The following is a 16779-nucleotide window of genomic DNA, read 5'->3' on the forward strand; positions in this document are numbered from 1 at the left end:
AGGAAGGTTCATGAATGGTGAAGCAGTGCTGACGTTTCTGTTTTTTAATTTTTATTTATAAAATGGAAATATTGACAAGAACATAGGATAAGAGGGGTACAATTCCACACAATTCCCACCACCAGAATTCATATACCATCCCCTCCCTTGAAGTACTGAAGTTTCTTAACCTCTCTCTCTTCCCTTCCCCCATGTCTCTCTCTCTCTCTCTCTCTGTCTCTCTCAAATAAAGAATGAAAAAAAAAGTGTCCTGGTGCAACCACTCAGCAGTAATGTCACCCATATGCACATTGAGTTCATTCTCCAGCTCAGAAAATAAAGTTTCTCCAGTAGCTAAGTTTCCCAGGCTCAGAGAAGAAACTAACTCATGCTAATGTCTTTCCAAGGAGAAGGGAGTGCTATAAAGTGATCTGCCTTACACAAACTTACTGCAGAAGCTTCACTCAGAGACACCTTGATTTCTGGATGTAAGTGTGTGTGTTGTGGGGTGGGTTGGGGTGGGGGGCTAGGTCCCTTCTGCATCCCAGTCCACCTCCCAACAGAGAACCCAGGCTAAGGGGAGCTGGGGCTTTCTCCTTTGAGAACTCCCTCCTTTAAGTCTGGGCAGATTGGCCTGAAGTCCCATAGTAAGTAACTTTTTTTTTTTTTTTTTTTTTTTTTTTACCAGAGCACTGCTCAGCTCTGGCTTAGGGTGGTGTGGGGGATTGAACCTGGGACTTGAGAGCCTCAGGCATGAAAGTCTCTTTGCATAACCATTATGCTATACCCCCACCCAGTTCTAACTGAGGACCCCATACTCTGACAGCACCCTCCCCCTCCCCACCCAGTGTTCTAGGCAGGGACTTGAAACATCCAGCAGCTAGGGTGGTGAAATTTTTGTCAACTTGGTAAGTATTTGCTGAGCATCTGCTCTGTGTCAGGACAGGCAGCTGGCAAGTTCCCAGCCTGGCCTGGCCAGCTGGACTGGGAGGAACCCCCGCCCTGGGTTGTTGCCCTACAGACTCAGAAGCTGTACCCCACACATCCAGCTGAATAACCCTGACACTGGAATTCACTGGGTGCGAGGCCCAGCTCTGCCTTCTAAATCCTTCTCGTCTGAAAAAACAGGAGCAGGGGCTAGGTGGTGGTGCACCTTCTTAAGCACACAGGATATCATGTGCAGGGACCCAGGTTCAAGCCCCAGGTCCCCACCTGCAGGAGGGAAGCTTCACAAACAGTGAAGTAGAGGGCCAGGCAGTGGCATACCTGGTTAAGTGCTCACATTACAGTGTGCAAGGATGCAGGTTCAGGCCCCTGGTCCCCACCTGCAGGGGAAAAGTTTCATGAGTGGTGAAGCAGGGCTGCAGGTGTCTATCTCTCCCTCCCTTCTCAACTTCTCTCTGTCCCTATCCAATAATAAAAATAAAATGATTTTTTTTTAAATGGTGAAGCAGTGCTGCAGGTATCTCCCTCTTGATCTCCTTTCCTCTGGATTTCTGTCACTATCCAATAAACAAATAAAATATCAAAAGAAAAAAACAGGAGCAATCTGCCCTGTTGCACGCACATGGGTATGGTGTCAAATAAGGTGACTGCTCACAGCACAAGGTGTCACTCCTACTGGAATGACTCCTAAGTCAGCGTGACAAAGCTTGAGCATTTCTGATTCAAAGGGGTGAGTCACTTGGAAAGAGATGAAAATCTTTAAGTTAACTGAAGCTTCCTGATTGTAGGCATCAATTGTCCTGAAGCATAGTAGCCTCCTGGACTGATGCAGCACACCAGTGGCAGCTGACCTCTCGGTGACTCTGCTTCCCTTGGCCTTTGCTGCTCCCCCCCCAATCCCTTCCACCAAAATGCCCGAATTGCTGTGCTTTCAGAGCCAAGTTCTTGCAACTGCTGATCAGTCTTCCTGGCTATGCCGACGAGACTACACATGCCCCTAGCGTTCCGTTCAGCAAGGCCCCTTGAGAAGATAACACCTCCAACAAGCTGCTCATGCTCATTGAGTCCTTTGCTCGACCATGACTTGTAATGACAAAATCTTGGAAATGAGCCCAGTGTCAACATATAGAAAAATGTAGTAACTAGGGTCTATTCACAAAACAAAGCTGTGGATGTCTAAACAAAATGAGGGGGACTTCTGTGCAAGGATGTGGGGTGATCTCTAGAAGTTGCTGTTCAGTGGAGGGGGTGAAGCTGTAAGTGAAAGAGAGGAATGAGATGTATGTCTGTCTGTTCATCCTTGGAAAACATAATAAATCCACAAGAAGAATAAGCCAGAAACTAACAGGATGAGTGGGAATAAGAAGGAGCAAATGAGGGAGTCAGGTGGTAGCGCAGTGAGTTAAGCGCACATGGCGCAACGCACAAGGGCTGGTAAAGATCCCAGTTCGAGCCCCTGGCTCCCCACCTGCAGGGGAGTTGCTTCACAAGCAGTGAAGCAGGTCTGCAGGTGTCTGTCTTTCTTTCCCCCTCTCTGTCTTCCCCTCCTCTCTCCATTTCTCTCTGTCCTATCCAACAACAAAGACAGGCAACAATAATAACCACAACAATAAAACAACAAGGGCAACAAAAAGGAAATAAATAAATATTAAAAAATAATGAGCAAATGGAACAATGATAATTTTCTATAAATGAAATATATATATATATAATTTACTTTAATGAGACAGAGATACAGAGAGACTAGAGCACTGACCATCTCTGGCTTATAATGGTGCTGGGGATTGAACCTGGGACCACAGGGCCTCAGTCAAGCCTGAGAGTATTTTGCAGAACCATTTATGCAGCCCCTTGAATTATTTTTTACAATCTATTTATTTATTAATGAGAGAGGGGAGAGAGAGAGGACATATCAGAGCATCACTGGCATATGCGGTATCCAGCATTGAACTCAGAACCTCATGCTTGAGAGTCCAATACATTACCTCTCAGGCAACCTGAATTCATTTTTAATGTTGTTATAAAAATCTGAAATAATGTCTGCCACCTCTTAAGTACACACAAAGAACTCAACTTGTCCCTCACCTCTGTCCCCTGCCCTCCTGAGGGAATTCCTCTTCTGTTGTCACTGTCCCCTGGTTTCTTATATTTCATTGTGTCTGTTCATTTCTTTTATATGCTTACATTGTGCACCTGGGTGAAATTATCCAATACTCATCTTCTTCCTTCTGACTTATTTAGCTTCCCATAACACCTCCATGCAAATGATTTCTTGCATGACTTTGACTTTTAGAGCTTTCACATTTGCATACTCAAAAAAATCAGTCAAAATCAACAAGAGTGGAAAATAAAAACCAATGCAAATAGAAACGAGGAGACGTATGTTTACTTCAAATGAGTGCCGCAGCTGGGCGAGGAGAACAGCCCAAGAACTGCACCCCCATAATCCATGAGCATGGTATTTCGACTATTTTGACATCCTCTCACAAAGGAAAAAAAACACCCTGAAACAAATAGTGAACTCTTGTCAGTAGGTGTGTTTTTTCAGTGTTATAGGTATTGATTAAGAAACTAGACTGAGCAAATAAGTAAAGAAATACCTGATACTGGGAACTGTCTTTCCTCTACTGGAGGGAACTGGGAAAGGAACACAGGAGGAAGAGAGCTAGAAAGGGGGAAGGCAGAGACACACCTGCCAGAGGAAACATGTTACAGTGCACAAGGACCCAGGTTCAAGCCTCCAGTCCCCATCTGCTGGGGAGAAGTGTCACAAGGGAGAAACAGCAATTCTCTCTCTCTCTCTCCCTCTCTCTCTCTCTCTCTCTCTCTCTCCTTTCCATCTTGATTTATCTGTGTCTCTATCCAAAATAAATGAAATAACATAAAAATGTAAAATTAAATAAATAAATCTGTGATACCCAATTGGGACTGAGGGTACAATGTGAACTCAGGTCTGAGATAGAAATAGGTGTGTGGGTCCTGGAGCTCAGCTTCCCCAGAGACACACCCTACTAGGGAAAGAGAGAGGCAGACTGGGAGTATGGACCGACCAGTCAACGCCCATGTTCAGCGGGGAAGCAATTACAGAAGCCAGACCTTCTACCTTCTGCAACCCACAATGACCCTGGGTCCATGCTCCCAGAGGGATAGAGAATGGGAAAGCTATCAGGGGGAGGCGGTGGGATATGGAGATTGGGCGGTGGGAATTGTGTGGAGTTGTACCCCTCCTACCCTATGGTTTTGTTAATTAATCCTTTCTTAAAAAAAAAAAAAAAGAATGATGAAGAAAAAAAAAGGAAAAAAAATAGGAAGACTAGTGTAAAAAAAAAAAAAAGAAAAAGAAATAGGTGTGTGGGGGCCAGACAGCAGTGCAGCGGGTTAAGCGCACATGATGCAAAGTGCAAGGACTGGATGGAGGAGCCTGGTTCGAGTCCCTAGCTCCCCACCTGCAGGGGAGTCGCTTCACAAGCGGTGCAGCAGGTCTGCAGGTGTCTGTCTTTCTCTCCCCCTCTCTGTCTTCCCCTCCACTATTTCTCTCTGTCCTATCCAACAACAACATCAATGGCAACAATAACAATAACAACAAGAGCAACAAAAAATGAGAAATAAATAAAATATTTTTAAAAAAAGAACTAGGTATGTGTGCCTGCCTGTCTGTCTGCCCCTAGCTCTGAGTGGACTGGGAAGCAATGACACCCTCGCCCAGTGCTCAGATTCTGCCTCTAAATACCACGAACCATCACTAGTAGGCACATGAATGGCTGGGCTGGGCAAGTTCAAAGTGAGCCCTCATCTTCTTGCTGTGCCAGAAGCTAGGGATGTGCTCTGAGAGCATCAGACCACAGCAGAAGAATCCAGGAGGTAGAGAGGAAGGAAGGAGGTCGAGGAAATCTTTATGTCATGGACCCAGATTCTGGTTCTGAACAAACCAGAAGACACAGTAGTGCGGGTAGCGCAGCAGTGTGAGTGCTGATAGTGTCCAGGAAGAGAGACTTGTTCTCTCAGCTAAACTCCGGGTCCCGACTAGGCAAGCACAAGGCGGACTCATAAGAAGTAAAGCACTTAGGGGAGCTGTCAAGGGAGGGGATGGATACGGAGATCTGGCGGTGGGCACTGTGTGGAGTTGTGCCCCTCTTATCCTATGGTTTTGCCTGTGTTTTCTTTTTATAAATAAAAATAACATAAAATAAATAAATAAATATATATAAGAAATCAAGCACTTGGCCACACACATGCACCCATGCGGGAGTTCATAAGCAACTGTACCTCAAGAGGGAACTAGGGGTCTCAGCGCCCTTCTAATGGGGAAATGGGGACTGTGAGAAGAGTACCTAGAGGAAGATAAACGGCTCCCTAGCAGGGAAGGAGGGAAGGGCACTTAGGAGAAAACAAATTACTTTTAGAAAATCCAAATGAGTGCTTAGGCTCATCAATGGGAAATAAAAGGGTTTGTGACAACATTTAGACATGTTTTGGACCTTTTTGTCTCCAGTGACAAGCCTCAGTCTTCCCAGGTTGCTCCTAGAAGTGGGGATGCATTGCAGTTAAGGGCTCTTCAGTTTTGCTGGAAGTCTCTGCTTTAACACTGATAAATGAGTTCAGGAGAAAAATAAAAGCCCAGTTTCAGTGTGTTCAGCTCAGAATGACTGTGCCTACCAGTGACTGTATCTGTGTTCAGCTCCGAACGACTGTGCCCACCGGTGACTGACTGTATCTGTGTTCAGCTCAGAACGACTGTGCCCACCGGTGACTGACTGTATCTGTGTTCAGCTCAGAACGACTGTGCCCACCGGTGACTGACTGTATCTGTGTTCAGCTCAGAATGACTGTGCCTACCAGTGACTGTATCTGTGTTCAGCTCAGAACGACTGTGCCCACCGGTGACTGACTGTATCTGTGTTCAGCTCAGAACGACTGTGCCCACCGGTGACTGACTGTATCTGTGTTCAGCTCAGAACGGCTGTGCCCACCGGTGACTGACTGTATCTGTGTTCAGCTCAGAACGACTGTGCCCACCGGTGACTGACTGTATCTGTGTTCAGCTCAGAACGACTGTGCCCACCGGTGACTGACTGTATCTGTGTTCAGCTCAGAATGACTGTGCCTACCAGTGACTTTATCTGGACCATGCGGCGGTGAATAATTATGTTAGAGATATTTTGCAAATGTTTTATTTTATTTATTTGTTTATTTATTTATGAAAGGGAGATATGGAGAGAATGGGAGAGAGAGACTAGAGCACTACTCAGCTCTGGGCTTATGGTGGTGCTAGGGATTGAACCTGGAACCTCAGAGCCACAAACATAAGTCTGTTGCATAACTGTTATGCTGTCTCACCAGTTATTTAATATTTTTAAATACATATAGAAAAATAGAAAGATAGATATATAGAGAGGGACTGACCATAACACTGAAGCTCCCTTCACCTCAGTGAGGGCAGGCCTCGAAGCTGGGTCATGCACATGCTGAAGTAGTGAAGTGTCCAAGTGAGCTATTTTTGCCAAACCTTATCTTATTTTTTAAATTATTGTCACTAGGGCTTTACTTCTCTGGGCTGATTTTCAGGTAAAAAGAAGGGGGCAGAAAGACAGAGGGTAAGAAGGAAAGACACAAAGACATTAAAGTTTCCCCCAGTGTATTGGGGGCCAGACTAGAACCTGGGCCATAAGCATGACAGGGCAGGTGCCTCTCCATATGAGCTCTCTTGTCAGTGCAGTAAGCTTTCAGAAATCTAAGGACTTAGTTAAGACTATTTTTCAGTGGCCAAGGAGGTGGTACAATGGATAAAGTGCTGGACTCTCAAGCATGAGGTCCTCAGTTTGATCCCCAGCATTGCATGTGCCAGAGTAGTGGTCTGGTTTTCTCTACCTCTCTTCTCTCTCATGTTAAAAAGCAAACCTATTTAAAAATGACCTTTTTGTGTATGTGTGTGTGTGTGTGTGAGAGAGAGAGAGAAAGAGAAGGGGGGGCATAAGGGTTATGCAAAAAGACTTTCATGCCTGAGTCAGCAAAGATCCCAGGTTCAATTCCCAGTAACACCATAAACAAAGCTGAACAGTGTTCTGGTAAATAATAATAGTAAGTCATAGAAATAAATAAATAAAATCAGTTATCTTATAAAGATTATAGAAGCCAGCGTAAAGAGATTTCCTTGGATCAAATCTTGGACAATTAAACTTCAAAAATATATCATAATAGTAATATATTATAACCTACCAAGGGAAAAAATCCAATAGTCCATTTTGATAAAAATGAGTGAATGAATGAATGAATGAAACTATCTTCCTTCCATGCCGAGGCTCCAGCGTCTCAGGCTCAATCTCCTGTGCCATAAACTAGAGCTGAGCAGTGCTCTGGTATCTTTCCTTTTCTTTTTTCTTTCCTTGTCTTGTCTTTTCTTTCTTCCTCTTTCTGCGGGATGAGCTCAGGGTACAACCTGAGGACCCCCTGAGATAATCGCAGCTGTTCCCCACCTTGGGCTGTAATTGAAGAGAGCCATGTGTGAAGATGCCTGATGCAGAGCAATGCCCAGACAGTGCCCACAACTGCCGCCTGGCACCTAGGGCTGAGGTTTAAGAGGACAAGGGACATGCAGTCAGTTCCTGACTGACATCCACAGGAGGCAGAGGGTGGGTGCAGTGAAAAGTGGGGTCCCTTCAGGGCACTGTCCGACCCGACTTGAATTGTCAGACCCTGAATTCTTTTTTTTAACAAATTTTTTATTGGGGGGATTGTTTACAGTCACCAGAAAATAGTTATTGGTACATGTGTAAAATTTCTTAGTTTTCTTTTTTTTTTTACTTTTTATTTATAAAAAGGAAACATTGACAGAACCATAGGATAAGAGGGGTACAGCTTCACACAGTTCTCACTACTAAAACTCTGTATCCCATCCCCTCCCTTGATAGCTTTCCTATTCTTAACCCTCTGGGAGTATGGACCCAAGATCATTGTGGGATGCAGAAGGTGGAAGGTCTGGCTTCTGTAATTGCTTCCCTGATGAACGTAGGCGTTGACTGGTAGATCTATACTCCCAGCCTGTCTCTCTCTTTCCCTAGTGGGACGGGGCTCTGGGGAATTGGGGCTCCAGGACACATTGGTGGGGTTGTCTGTCCAGGGAAGTCTGATTGGCATCATGCTAGCATATGGAACCTGGTGGCTGACAAGAGAGTTAACTTACAAAGCCAAACAAATTGCTGACCAATCATGCACCTAAGGGCTGGAATAGTGCAAATGAAGAGTTGGGGGGGGGGGGGTTCCTCCATTTTGTAGATAGCTAGTAGGCATATTTTAGTTAAATTCCAAAGGGCCTGTGGCTGACCAGACCCTGAATTCTCCAAAGGGAACCAACTAAAGTAGAAGAGCTGAATGGGGCAACTGAGCCAGGGGTGCTGTGCTAGAAGTTCCCTTCAAATCAGGCAGACCGGTGCGCCCCCTGCTGGTCAAATTCAATCACCTGCCATGCTCTGAATTAGGCCCCAGGGTGCACCAGCTGAGTCCCATTCTGCTGGAGAAAGCAGCCCACCAACCCTGAAGGGGGTTCAGCAGGGACCCAGGCTAGGATAGCCTCACTGCCAGCCCCAGCTGCACTCCTGTGCAAATCAGAAAAAGGTGGGGTCACGTGGTGGTGCACCTGGTTGAACACACACACTACAGGGCTCAAGGATGTGGATTCAAGGCCCTAGTCCCTCCCTGCAGTGTGGAAGCTTCACAAGCTGTGAAACAAGGCTGCAGGTGTCTCTCTCCCTGTCTATCTCCCCCTGCCCTCTCAAAATTTCTGTTTTTGTCCCAAATAATGAAATAATACCTTTAAAAACTTAGAAAAAGGCCTGAGCACCTTGCTTTTTTATGCTTTAATTTTTATAGTGGTTCAATGATTAACAAGACTGTAAGATAGCAGGGGTACAATTCCATATAGTTCCCACCATGTCCCATTCTCTCCATTGAAAGCTTCTCTATTCTTTATCTTTCTGGAGTATGGACCAAAATTCTTTATGGGGTGCAGAAGGTGGAAGGTCTGGCTTCTAGAATTGCTTCTCCTAGACAAGAACAATGGCAGGTCAGCCCATACGCCTGGCCTGTTTCTATCTTTTTCACAGTGGGGTGGGGCTCTGGAAAGACGAGACTTTGGGACACATTGATGTGGTTGTCTTCCCAGGGAAGTCAGGATGAATCATAGTAGCATCTGCAACTTGGTAGCTGAAAGGCGGTAAAGATATAAGCAGGATAAAATGTTTAATAAACAGAAACCCAAAGGTATAAGTACAGCTGACGAAGTTAAGACTCTTCGTATGGGAAGAAGATAGGAAGTCTATCTTAGGTATGTTCCAAGGGACCCGGGCTCAGGCCTGTGACTTTTGTAATTTTTGCCTGATAGCTAACATGCAGGTAGACTAAAAATATTGTCTGGGGAGATGGTGTCAGAGTTTAGAACAGGACTTTTTTTTTTCTTTCTTGTCACCAAGGTTATTGTTGGAGCTAGGTGTCTGCATGACTTCACCGTTCTGGGCAGTCATTTTTTTTTTTAAATAAAGCGTGAAAGATAGAGAGGGAAAGAATGAGAAGAGACACCTGCATTGCCCCCACAGCTCATGAAGTTTCTCCCTTGCAACCGAGGACCAGGCCTTGAACACAGGTCCTGGCACATTATATGTGCACTCCATTGAGCCACCACTGACAGCAAACCCCCCCCCCATGTTATCTTTTTGCGAATGACACACCCTTTGAGTCAGCAGCCATGAGGGGCCATTATGTGGGCTTGCCAAAGAGAAGGACTAAGTCTTTCATTTCCGAAACACTGAAGCCCAGCACTTGGTGAATGTGGGTGACACAAGCAATTCAGACAAAAGCATGGTGGCCTACCCATTAAAAACATGCAAATTCGGGAGTTGGGCGGTAGTGCAGTGGGTTAAACACACATGGCACAAAGCTCAAGGACCTGAGTAAGGATCCCGGATCCTGGTTCAAGGCCCCAGCTCCCCCACCTGCAGGGGAGTCGCTTCACAGGCAGTGAAGCAGGTCTGCAGGTGTCTCTCTTCCTCTCCCCCTCTCTGTCTTCCCCTCCTCTCTCCATTTCTCTCTGTCCTATCCAACAACAATGACATCAATAACAACAACAATAATAACTACAACAACAATGAAAAACAACAAGTGCAACAAAAGGGAAAATAAATAAATATAAAGAAACATGTAAATTCATGCATGACCGGTCATCTATCCTTGTGAAGCTCATCTGTAGAAGGGGAGCAACAGAAGCCTGACCTTTAGCCCAGGTCTGGTTTCTCTAGGAGCTGTCATGATGGCTAATGTGCAGGGCCTGTGACAACACCAGGGTATGAAGAAGTTCTGTGGCGGCAGCTGAGCACATGCAAGCCAAATGAGGCTTGAAGAGGCTGTGTTACCAACCAGCCAGGAGCCCGAGAGAGAGGTTCAAACCCTGAACACAAGCCGCTGAAAGCCCCTTGGCTCTTACTGGCCATCCAGGGGATGTTCTGGCTGGATCTACCTGTTCCTTTCCTGGGATGACCTGGGGACCCACCCTCCACCCCACCCCTGTGCCGAGAGGCAGATCCCACAGCCAAGGAAGGCAGTACTGGGACCTGATTGGATAGAGAACAGCAACATACTGAAGAAAAAAAAGGGGGGTGGTGGTGGCAGGAGAGTTGAGATTCATCAGGACATTCTGACATTCAGAACTCGGGGAGGAGGCAGGCTGAATCCCAAAATACCCCACCGGGTGAGTGATGCGGTCGACGTGTCCTGACAGCAGAAGTGAAACAAGCCACTCAACTGCGGGGGCTGCTGCCAGGAAGGCAGGGAGCTTCCAGACGGGCTGTGTGATGTGAAGGCTGAGCCTAGCAGGGCAGGTCTTCTACTCCTTCAGCTTTCTGGGCAGGAGTGGCTCCCAGCAAAAGATGACAGCTCTCCTCTGAGGCCGGGTGGTTTGGGGTGGCTCCTCTCTGTCTCCAGCCCCACAGCGAACAGATGGTTGTTTTGGTTTATCCCCCTTGGACGGGAAATGGGTCTTAAAGGGAAACCACAACTGGATGTCACAGGAGCTGCTCAGGCAAGCTGGCAGCTCTTCAGGCGCCGTCTCGCTAATGCTCCTCAGTGTGTGGACCAGGGGTTCTTCTTGTCCCCACTTTAGATGTGGGGAAACTGAGAGGTTAAAAGTGATTTTCCCAAGGCAAGAGTTAAAAGACAGTTCTCAGAAGGAGACAGCAAGAGGCTGTCAGACACAAACATTTGGTGTCTGACCGTCTGACCGTACGGCACTGTAGCCCCTACCCCAAAAGTGTCCAGGGGCTATTTACTTCCTCTGATAAACTAGACACACACACACACACACACACACACACACACACACACACGCCTATGAAGAGCAGGGCTAGGGAGACAGCATGGGAGTCATGCAAAAGATTTTCATGCTGGAGGCTTTAAGATCCTAGTTTCAGCCCCCAGCAACAACATAAGCCAGAGCTTCACAATGCTCTGGTATTTCTACCTCTTTTTTTTTTTAAAGTTTTTTTAAGATTATTTATTTATTTATTTATTAGAAAGATAGGAGGAGAGAAAGAAAGAACAAGACATCACTCTGGCACGTGTACTGCCAGGAATCAAACTCAGGACTACATGCTTGAAAGTCTAATTACTTTTTTTTAATTTAAAAAATTTTTAAATTTATTCTCTTTTGTTGCCCTTGTTGTTTTATTGTTGTAGTTATTATTGTTGTTGTTATTGATGTCGTTGTTGTTGGATGGGACAGAGAGAATTCGAGAGAGGAGGGGAAGACAGAGAGGGGAGAGAAAGACAGACACCTGCAGACCTTCTTCACCACTTGTGAAGTGACTCCCCTGCAGGTGGGGAGCTGCGGGCTAGAACCAGGATCCTTACACCAGTCCTTGATTCTCACAAAAAAATAATAATAATAATAATATTAATAATAATAAAATAAAGATCTTTATTTAAGAGGGGAACGCAGTGAAGAGCACCAGCTGATTACAAACAGAACTGTCTGAGAGTTTGTGTTATATCAAAACCTCTTTATTATTATCTTTAATTTGTAAAGATTTATTAATTTGTTAATTGCTGGGGAAGGGAGAACCAAAGCACTGTTCTGGCATATATGATGCCAGGGATCAAATTCAGGATCTCAGGCTTGACAGTCCAACACTTTATCCACTGCACCACCTTCCAGACCACTCAACAAAGACTCATAAGCCCATCTCCTCAGACAGAAGCCCTTCCACTCTGCCCTATAGGACTCTCCTGTATCCAGCCATCCTGACTCGACCTGGTGACAATGCCTTGGTTTGAGCTCCCAAATAGCCTGCTGGCTGGCCCCAAGCTGTTTCCAACAACCCTCTACCCACCATACCCCATCCACAGTGGGCCACATCTGAACTGACGACTCCTGTCTACCAGCCTTAATGGAGAGAGAGACTCCCTGCTCTGCCTTCAGTGGCTGAGGGCTCACCAGGCATTGCTGGTCCTCATCACGCACTTCACACACTCTCAATATGCTCAGTGCCAGGGACTAAGGCAGGTGCTTCATACACTTGTCTAATATGATCTTCACAATAACACATGCCACTAGCGACTATTATAATTCTCTTTCTCTCCCTTTCTCTCTCTCTCTCCCCACCCGCTCTTTAAATCTCCCAGGGCTTCACTGCTCCAGGCTGACTTTGTTTTTATTCTCAGATAGAGATGGGGGGTATGATAGAACTAGGTGGGAGAGTGGGGGAGACCACATAATAGTTATATACAAAAGACTCTCATGCCTGAGACTCCAAGGTTCCAAGTTCAATCCCTAGCATTACCTTAAGTCACAGCTGAGCAGTACTCTGGTAAAATAATAATAATAATTAACTAATTAACTGAAATAAAACCACAGTACCAAAGTTTTCTTTAATGTAGTGCGGGCTGGGCCTTGCACACATGGCAGAGCAGCACATAGAATCAGTGAGCTGTTTTGTTGACCCATAATTCTTAGCTTGTTCCTGGAAAATCCACAGGCAAAAGAATGAAGGAGAGAAAACCCACCACAAGTGGTGGACTCCCACTTCAGCATTCCAATATCCTTGGTGGGCTCTGACTGCAGTCAACCAGCTCTCACCTTTGACATTGTCAGCAACTTGATGGACTCCACTGCCGATCAGCTTATGCCACCCCCAGCTTGAAAGAAATCAAAAGCTGGGTGCTGAGGTAGAAAGTTGTTTCAGGCCTGGTAGGCATCGACCTGAAACCCGATACCAAGAAATAAACATAACTCCCTGCTCTCTGTCACAACCTCTGTGTCATTCTTTGGCTACATTTGAGCTGTAACACTGGAGAGCAGAAATACGGATTCCCCCCCCCCCCCCCCATAACATTGCTACAGAGAAAACTGAGGTTTAGAGAGGAAGTTGCTCAAGATCACACTGGGAGCTTCTGGGAGCAGGAAGCTGCCAGCATGACCCACTTCCTGCCCCAAAGGAAAGAGTTTCTGGAGGAAGCAGAATTTCAGTTTCACTGGTAACAGAGAAACTTAGTCTAGTACTGGGCCAGTGGTGTGTTGGGGGGGGAGAAGGTGGGTGGAAGGGAGGGGGGTGTGTGTCAAACCCTTCCCTTCAATCCAGATCCAGTGAGGACAGGGAGTTAAGAAGGACAACTTTCCCCTCCAGCCCTTGTCCTACCTGGTCTCAGAAGGCTCTGACAGCACCCCACCCCATCCTACAGTGCCCAAGAGGTCACCCACACCTCCTGAGCTGGCTCAGAAGGGGCCCAGCAGAACCAGCCCGGTCCTTCCCCTCCAGATGACAGATGGAGAAGCTGAGACATCTCCCAACACTTTATCCTACAAAACCAGAATGAAGACCAGTTCCCCCAACTTTGATCAACTGCCCTCTCCACTCTAGAAATCTTTTCCCAAGGGCTGCCAACGACTCTTGGGGTAAGGGGTGGGTACAGAAAAGTGGCCTTAGTCAGGGTGGGGGAGAGTACCTGGAATACACCTGGGGTGGTGCCAACCCGCCACTCACCAGCTGTGTGTGTGTGGGGGGGGTAGGGTGGGGGGGGGCTGTGTCCTTGTTCCTACTGTGTGCACAGCAGCGCGCACACCAGAACTGCAGAGAGCCCAGGTGACCAGTGCAGACACACCACACATCTGGAGAAGAGCCCAATCATGCTGTCCTCAGAGAGCTTAATAGGGGACAACAGCCACTCACTCCCCTCTTCCCTTCTCCCGAGGACTGAACGGAATGAATTACTGAAAGAACAGATAGAGGGAAATGCATAGCGGCTGCTTGATGACGGAGCTGGGGTGAGGGTCGTGGGGGGGGGGGCAAGATAATGGAAGATAAATAGAAAACTGGCTGATTTGGGATGTCATTCGCCGTTTTCCCGAGGACTGATGAATTCGCCTTCCCCAGAACAGAGTCAACCGACCAAGAGGTCCTGGGAGAGCCTGGGCTGTGCGGGTCTCCCAGGAAGGGGGACCGTGACCGCGCCCCCACCCCACCCCAGCTCCCTGCTCCCGGCTCCCGCCCCTCCAGCGGACTACAGCTCCCGGCATGCGCGGCGGCACGGCACCTGCCCGCCTCTCCGCGCCCGGGGCTGCAGACTCAGCCGAGCGATGAGGATGGAGGCCGGGGAGGCAGCGCCGCCGGCGGGGGCGGGGGCGGGGGCGGGCGCGGGCGGACGCGCGGTGGGCGGCTGGGGCCAGTGGGTGCGGCTCAACGTGGGGGGCACGGTGTTCCTGACCACCCGGCAGACGCTGTGCCGCGAGCAGAAGTCCTTCCTGAGTCGCCTGTGCCAGGGCGAGGAGCTGCAGTCCGACCGGGTGAGGCCCGCGGGGGGCGCGGGGGCTGTGCCCGCAGCTGGGGCGCCCGCCGGCCTGGGGCCCCGGGCCCGGTCTTTGTTTCCCCGGAGCGGGAGGCGGGAAGAGCTGCGGCGGCCGGGGAGGAGGAAGTGGCTGCGGGAGCGCGGGATGTGCCCATTGCCCTGGCAACGGGACAACGCCGACGAGGCCTCCCGGTGCGCGCCCATCCCGCAGGCCGGGGCACGGGCCCCCCTCCCTTCCTGCGGCGACAGCCACCAGGGCCTCCCCTCGCTTCCAAACAGAGCTCAGGCAGTAGGGAAGGAGTTGCTGAGGCGGTCTCTCCACCCTTTGGGGTGTGGGTGGCGAAGGGATGCTGGCTGGGAGCCGGGTGGCAAACTCCCGGGGTGCCCTGCTCTGGGGCAAATGCTGACCTGGCAGGCAGGCCCTGTTTCCGGGCTCCCACTCTGCTTTATAGGTCACTGTGTGACCTTGGGTCAGACCCCTGCCATCTGTCACCCACCAGGGCTGCCTCCACGTCCCCAATCGTGCCCCTGGGATGTCCCCACCTTGGCCAAGTGCCCTCAGCTCTCCTGGCCTGCTCCCCCTCTGTGGACTTTTGTGGGCGCCTGCCTTTCCCTGGCCTCCCTTCCGGCCCCCCTGTCCAGTGAGCTAGCTCCCCCTTTGGGAACTTGTAAACATCCTGCAGTGACTGTGGATTCTGGTGGAGACAGCCTGCAAGAGAGGCATCTGCAGAGCCCTGCCTGTCACTGGCCGATCATAATGACCCCTAGTTAGAGTGCATGGGAGCTGGGTTCAGAGAGACCCGACATGGGCCCAAGGTCACACAGCAAGGGAGATGAGCTGACCTAGGTGTGTCTGCCCTGAGTCCTTACCTGCCTGCCCTCCCAGCTTCATGTGGGGAGAGAAGTGGGCTCTGCACCCCCCCTCTCTCCAATCCTTAGCAGGTGGGAACTGAGGGACTATTAGGGGCCTCACTCCTTTCACCTGCGCAGGATGAGACAGGGGCCTACCTCATCGACCGGGACCCTACCTACTTCGGGCCCATCCTGAACTTCCTGCGGCATGGCAAGCTGGTGCTGGACAAAGACATGGCTGAGGAGGGTGAGTTTTCCCCCTGCAGCCTGCTAGGCCACCTCTCCCAGCTTCTCCCAGCATCTGCCTGGGAAGCTGAGGCTGAGGGCTCTGCCCAACCAGGGCCCAGGGTATCACTGGGTGCTGTTTGGGGGAGGGGGCAGGAGCCTATGCACAGGGGTACTCCTTGCCCCTCCTTTCCCTGGCCTCCCTACCACCCAGTCAGATGTGTATGGGGTGGAGATGGGCACAAGGCTCAGCATGGCAAGACGCTGACTAAGCCAGGCCTGTGGAGTGTATGCAGCCAGCAGGCAGGTGAAGTGGGTGCCCCTGCCCAGCTGGGAGGCCTCTGCAGCACAGTCCTGGCTGTGGGGGGGCAGAGGGGTAGGGAGCTGCTCCCTGGTGGGGGGCTTTGGTCCCTTCCCAGCCAGGGTGGCTGATGCCCAATGGATGCCCACATCTGGGCCCAGCAGGTGGCAGGGAAGCCATTCCTAGGAATATAGCCTCTTGGCAGAACCCCAGGAGGGGGCAGTGACGGCATCTGGTACCTAGTTAACTGTTTTGTTTGTTTAAAAATCACATACGTAACCCATACTCTTTTCTTTTCCACTCTTTCATTCAGTTATTCTTCCTTTTTCCTGACAGAGTGAAATTGGGAAAGGGCAGATGACAATGTGTGCACTCTACCAGGGGTGCCACTGCCCACCCCCCATCCCCAGGTCAATACTTTTGGAGGGCACATAGTATAACTCAGCATCAGCTGACCTGACTAGGACATGTCTCTTCTCTCTGAGTTTTTCCTTGTGTCCAGAAAGTAGCAGTTCTCATGGGAAGGGCATGTTTGAGAACAGTAAACGCCAAGAGTGCTGGCACTTGTACCCCGGGGGGGATGGGCACAGCCCCTGGTCCCCTATCTCCAACTGCTGTGGGGCACAGTAATCTGGAGAATGAATGGGTCCCAG

At 49.0% G+C, this 16779-nt stretch overlaps 1 protein-coding gene across 12 annotated transcripts in view; it reads left to right on the forward strand.

Annotated features, from left to right (window-relative positions):
* The first annotated feature begins 14274 nt into the window (after positions 1-14274).
* The window catches only part of KCTD17 (potassium channel tetramerization domain containing 17), an 11690-nt gene continuing 9185 nt past the window's right edge, over positions 14275-16779 (forward strand). For 2 of the 12 annotated variants that reach the window (XM_060188911.1, XM_060188910.1), the window contains exons 1-2: positions 14281-14746; positions 15739-15847. In XM_060188911.1, coding sequence (XP_060044894.1) covers positions 14318-14746; positions 15739-15847 — 538 coding nt within the window. In that variant the 5' untranslated portion in view covers positions 14281-14317. Of the gene's footprint in view, positions 14747-15738; positions 15848-16779 lie in introns of all 12 variants that reach the window. The other 10 variants (XM_007519350.3, XM_060188912.1, XM_060188909.1 and 7 more) reach the window with 9 other exon arrangements.

Source organism: Erinaceus europaeus, chromosome 4 (assembly GCF_950295315.1).
Source record: "Erinaceus europaeus chromosome 4, mEriEur2.1, whole genome shotgun sequence".
Lineage (NCBI taxonomy): Eukaryota > Metazoa > Chordata > Mammalia > Eulipotyphla > Erinaceidae > Erinaceus > Erinaceus europaeus.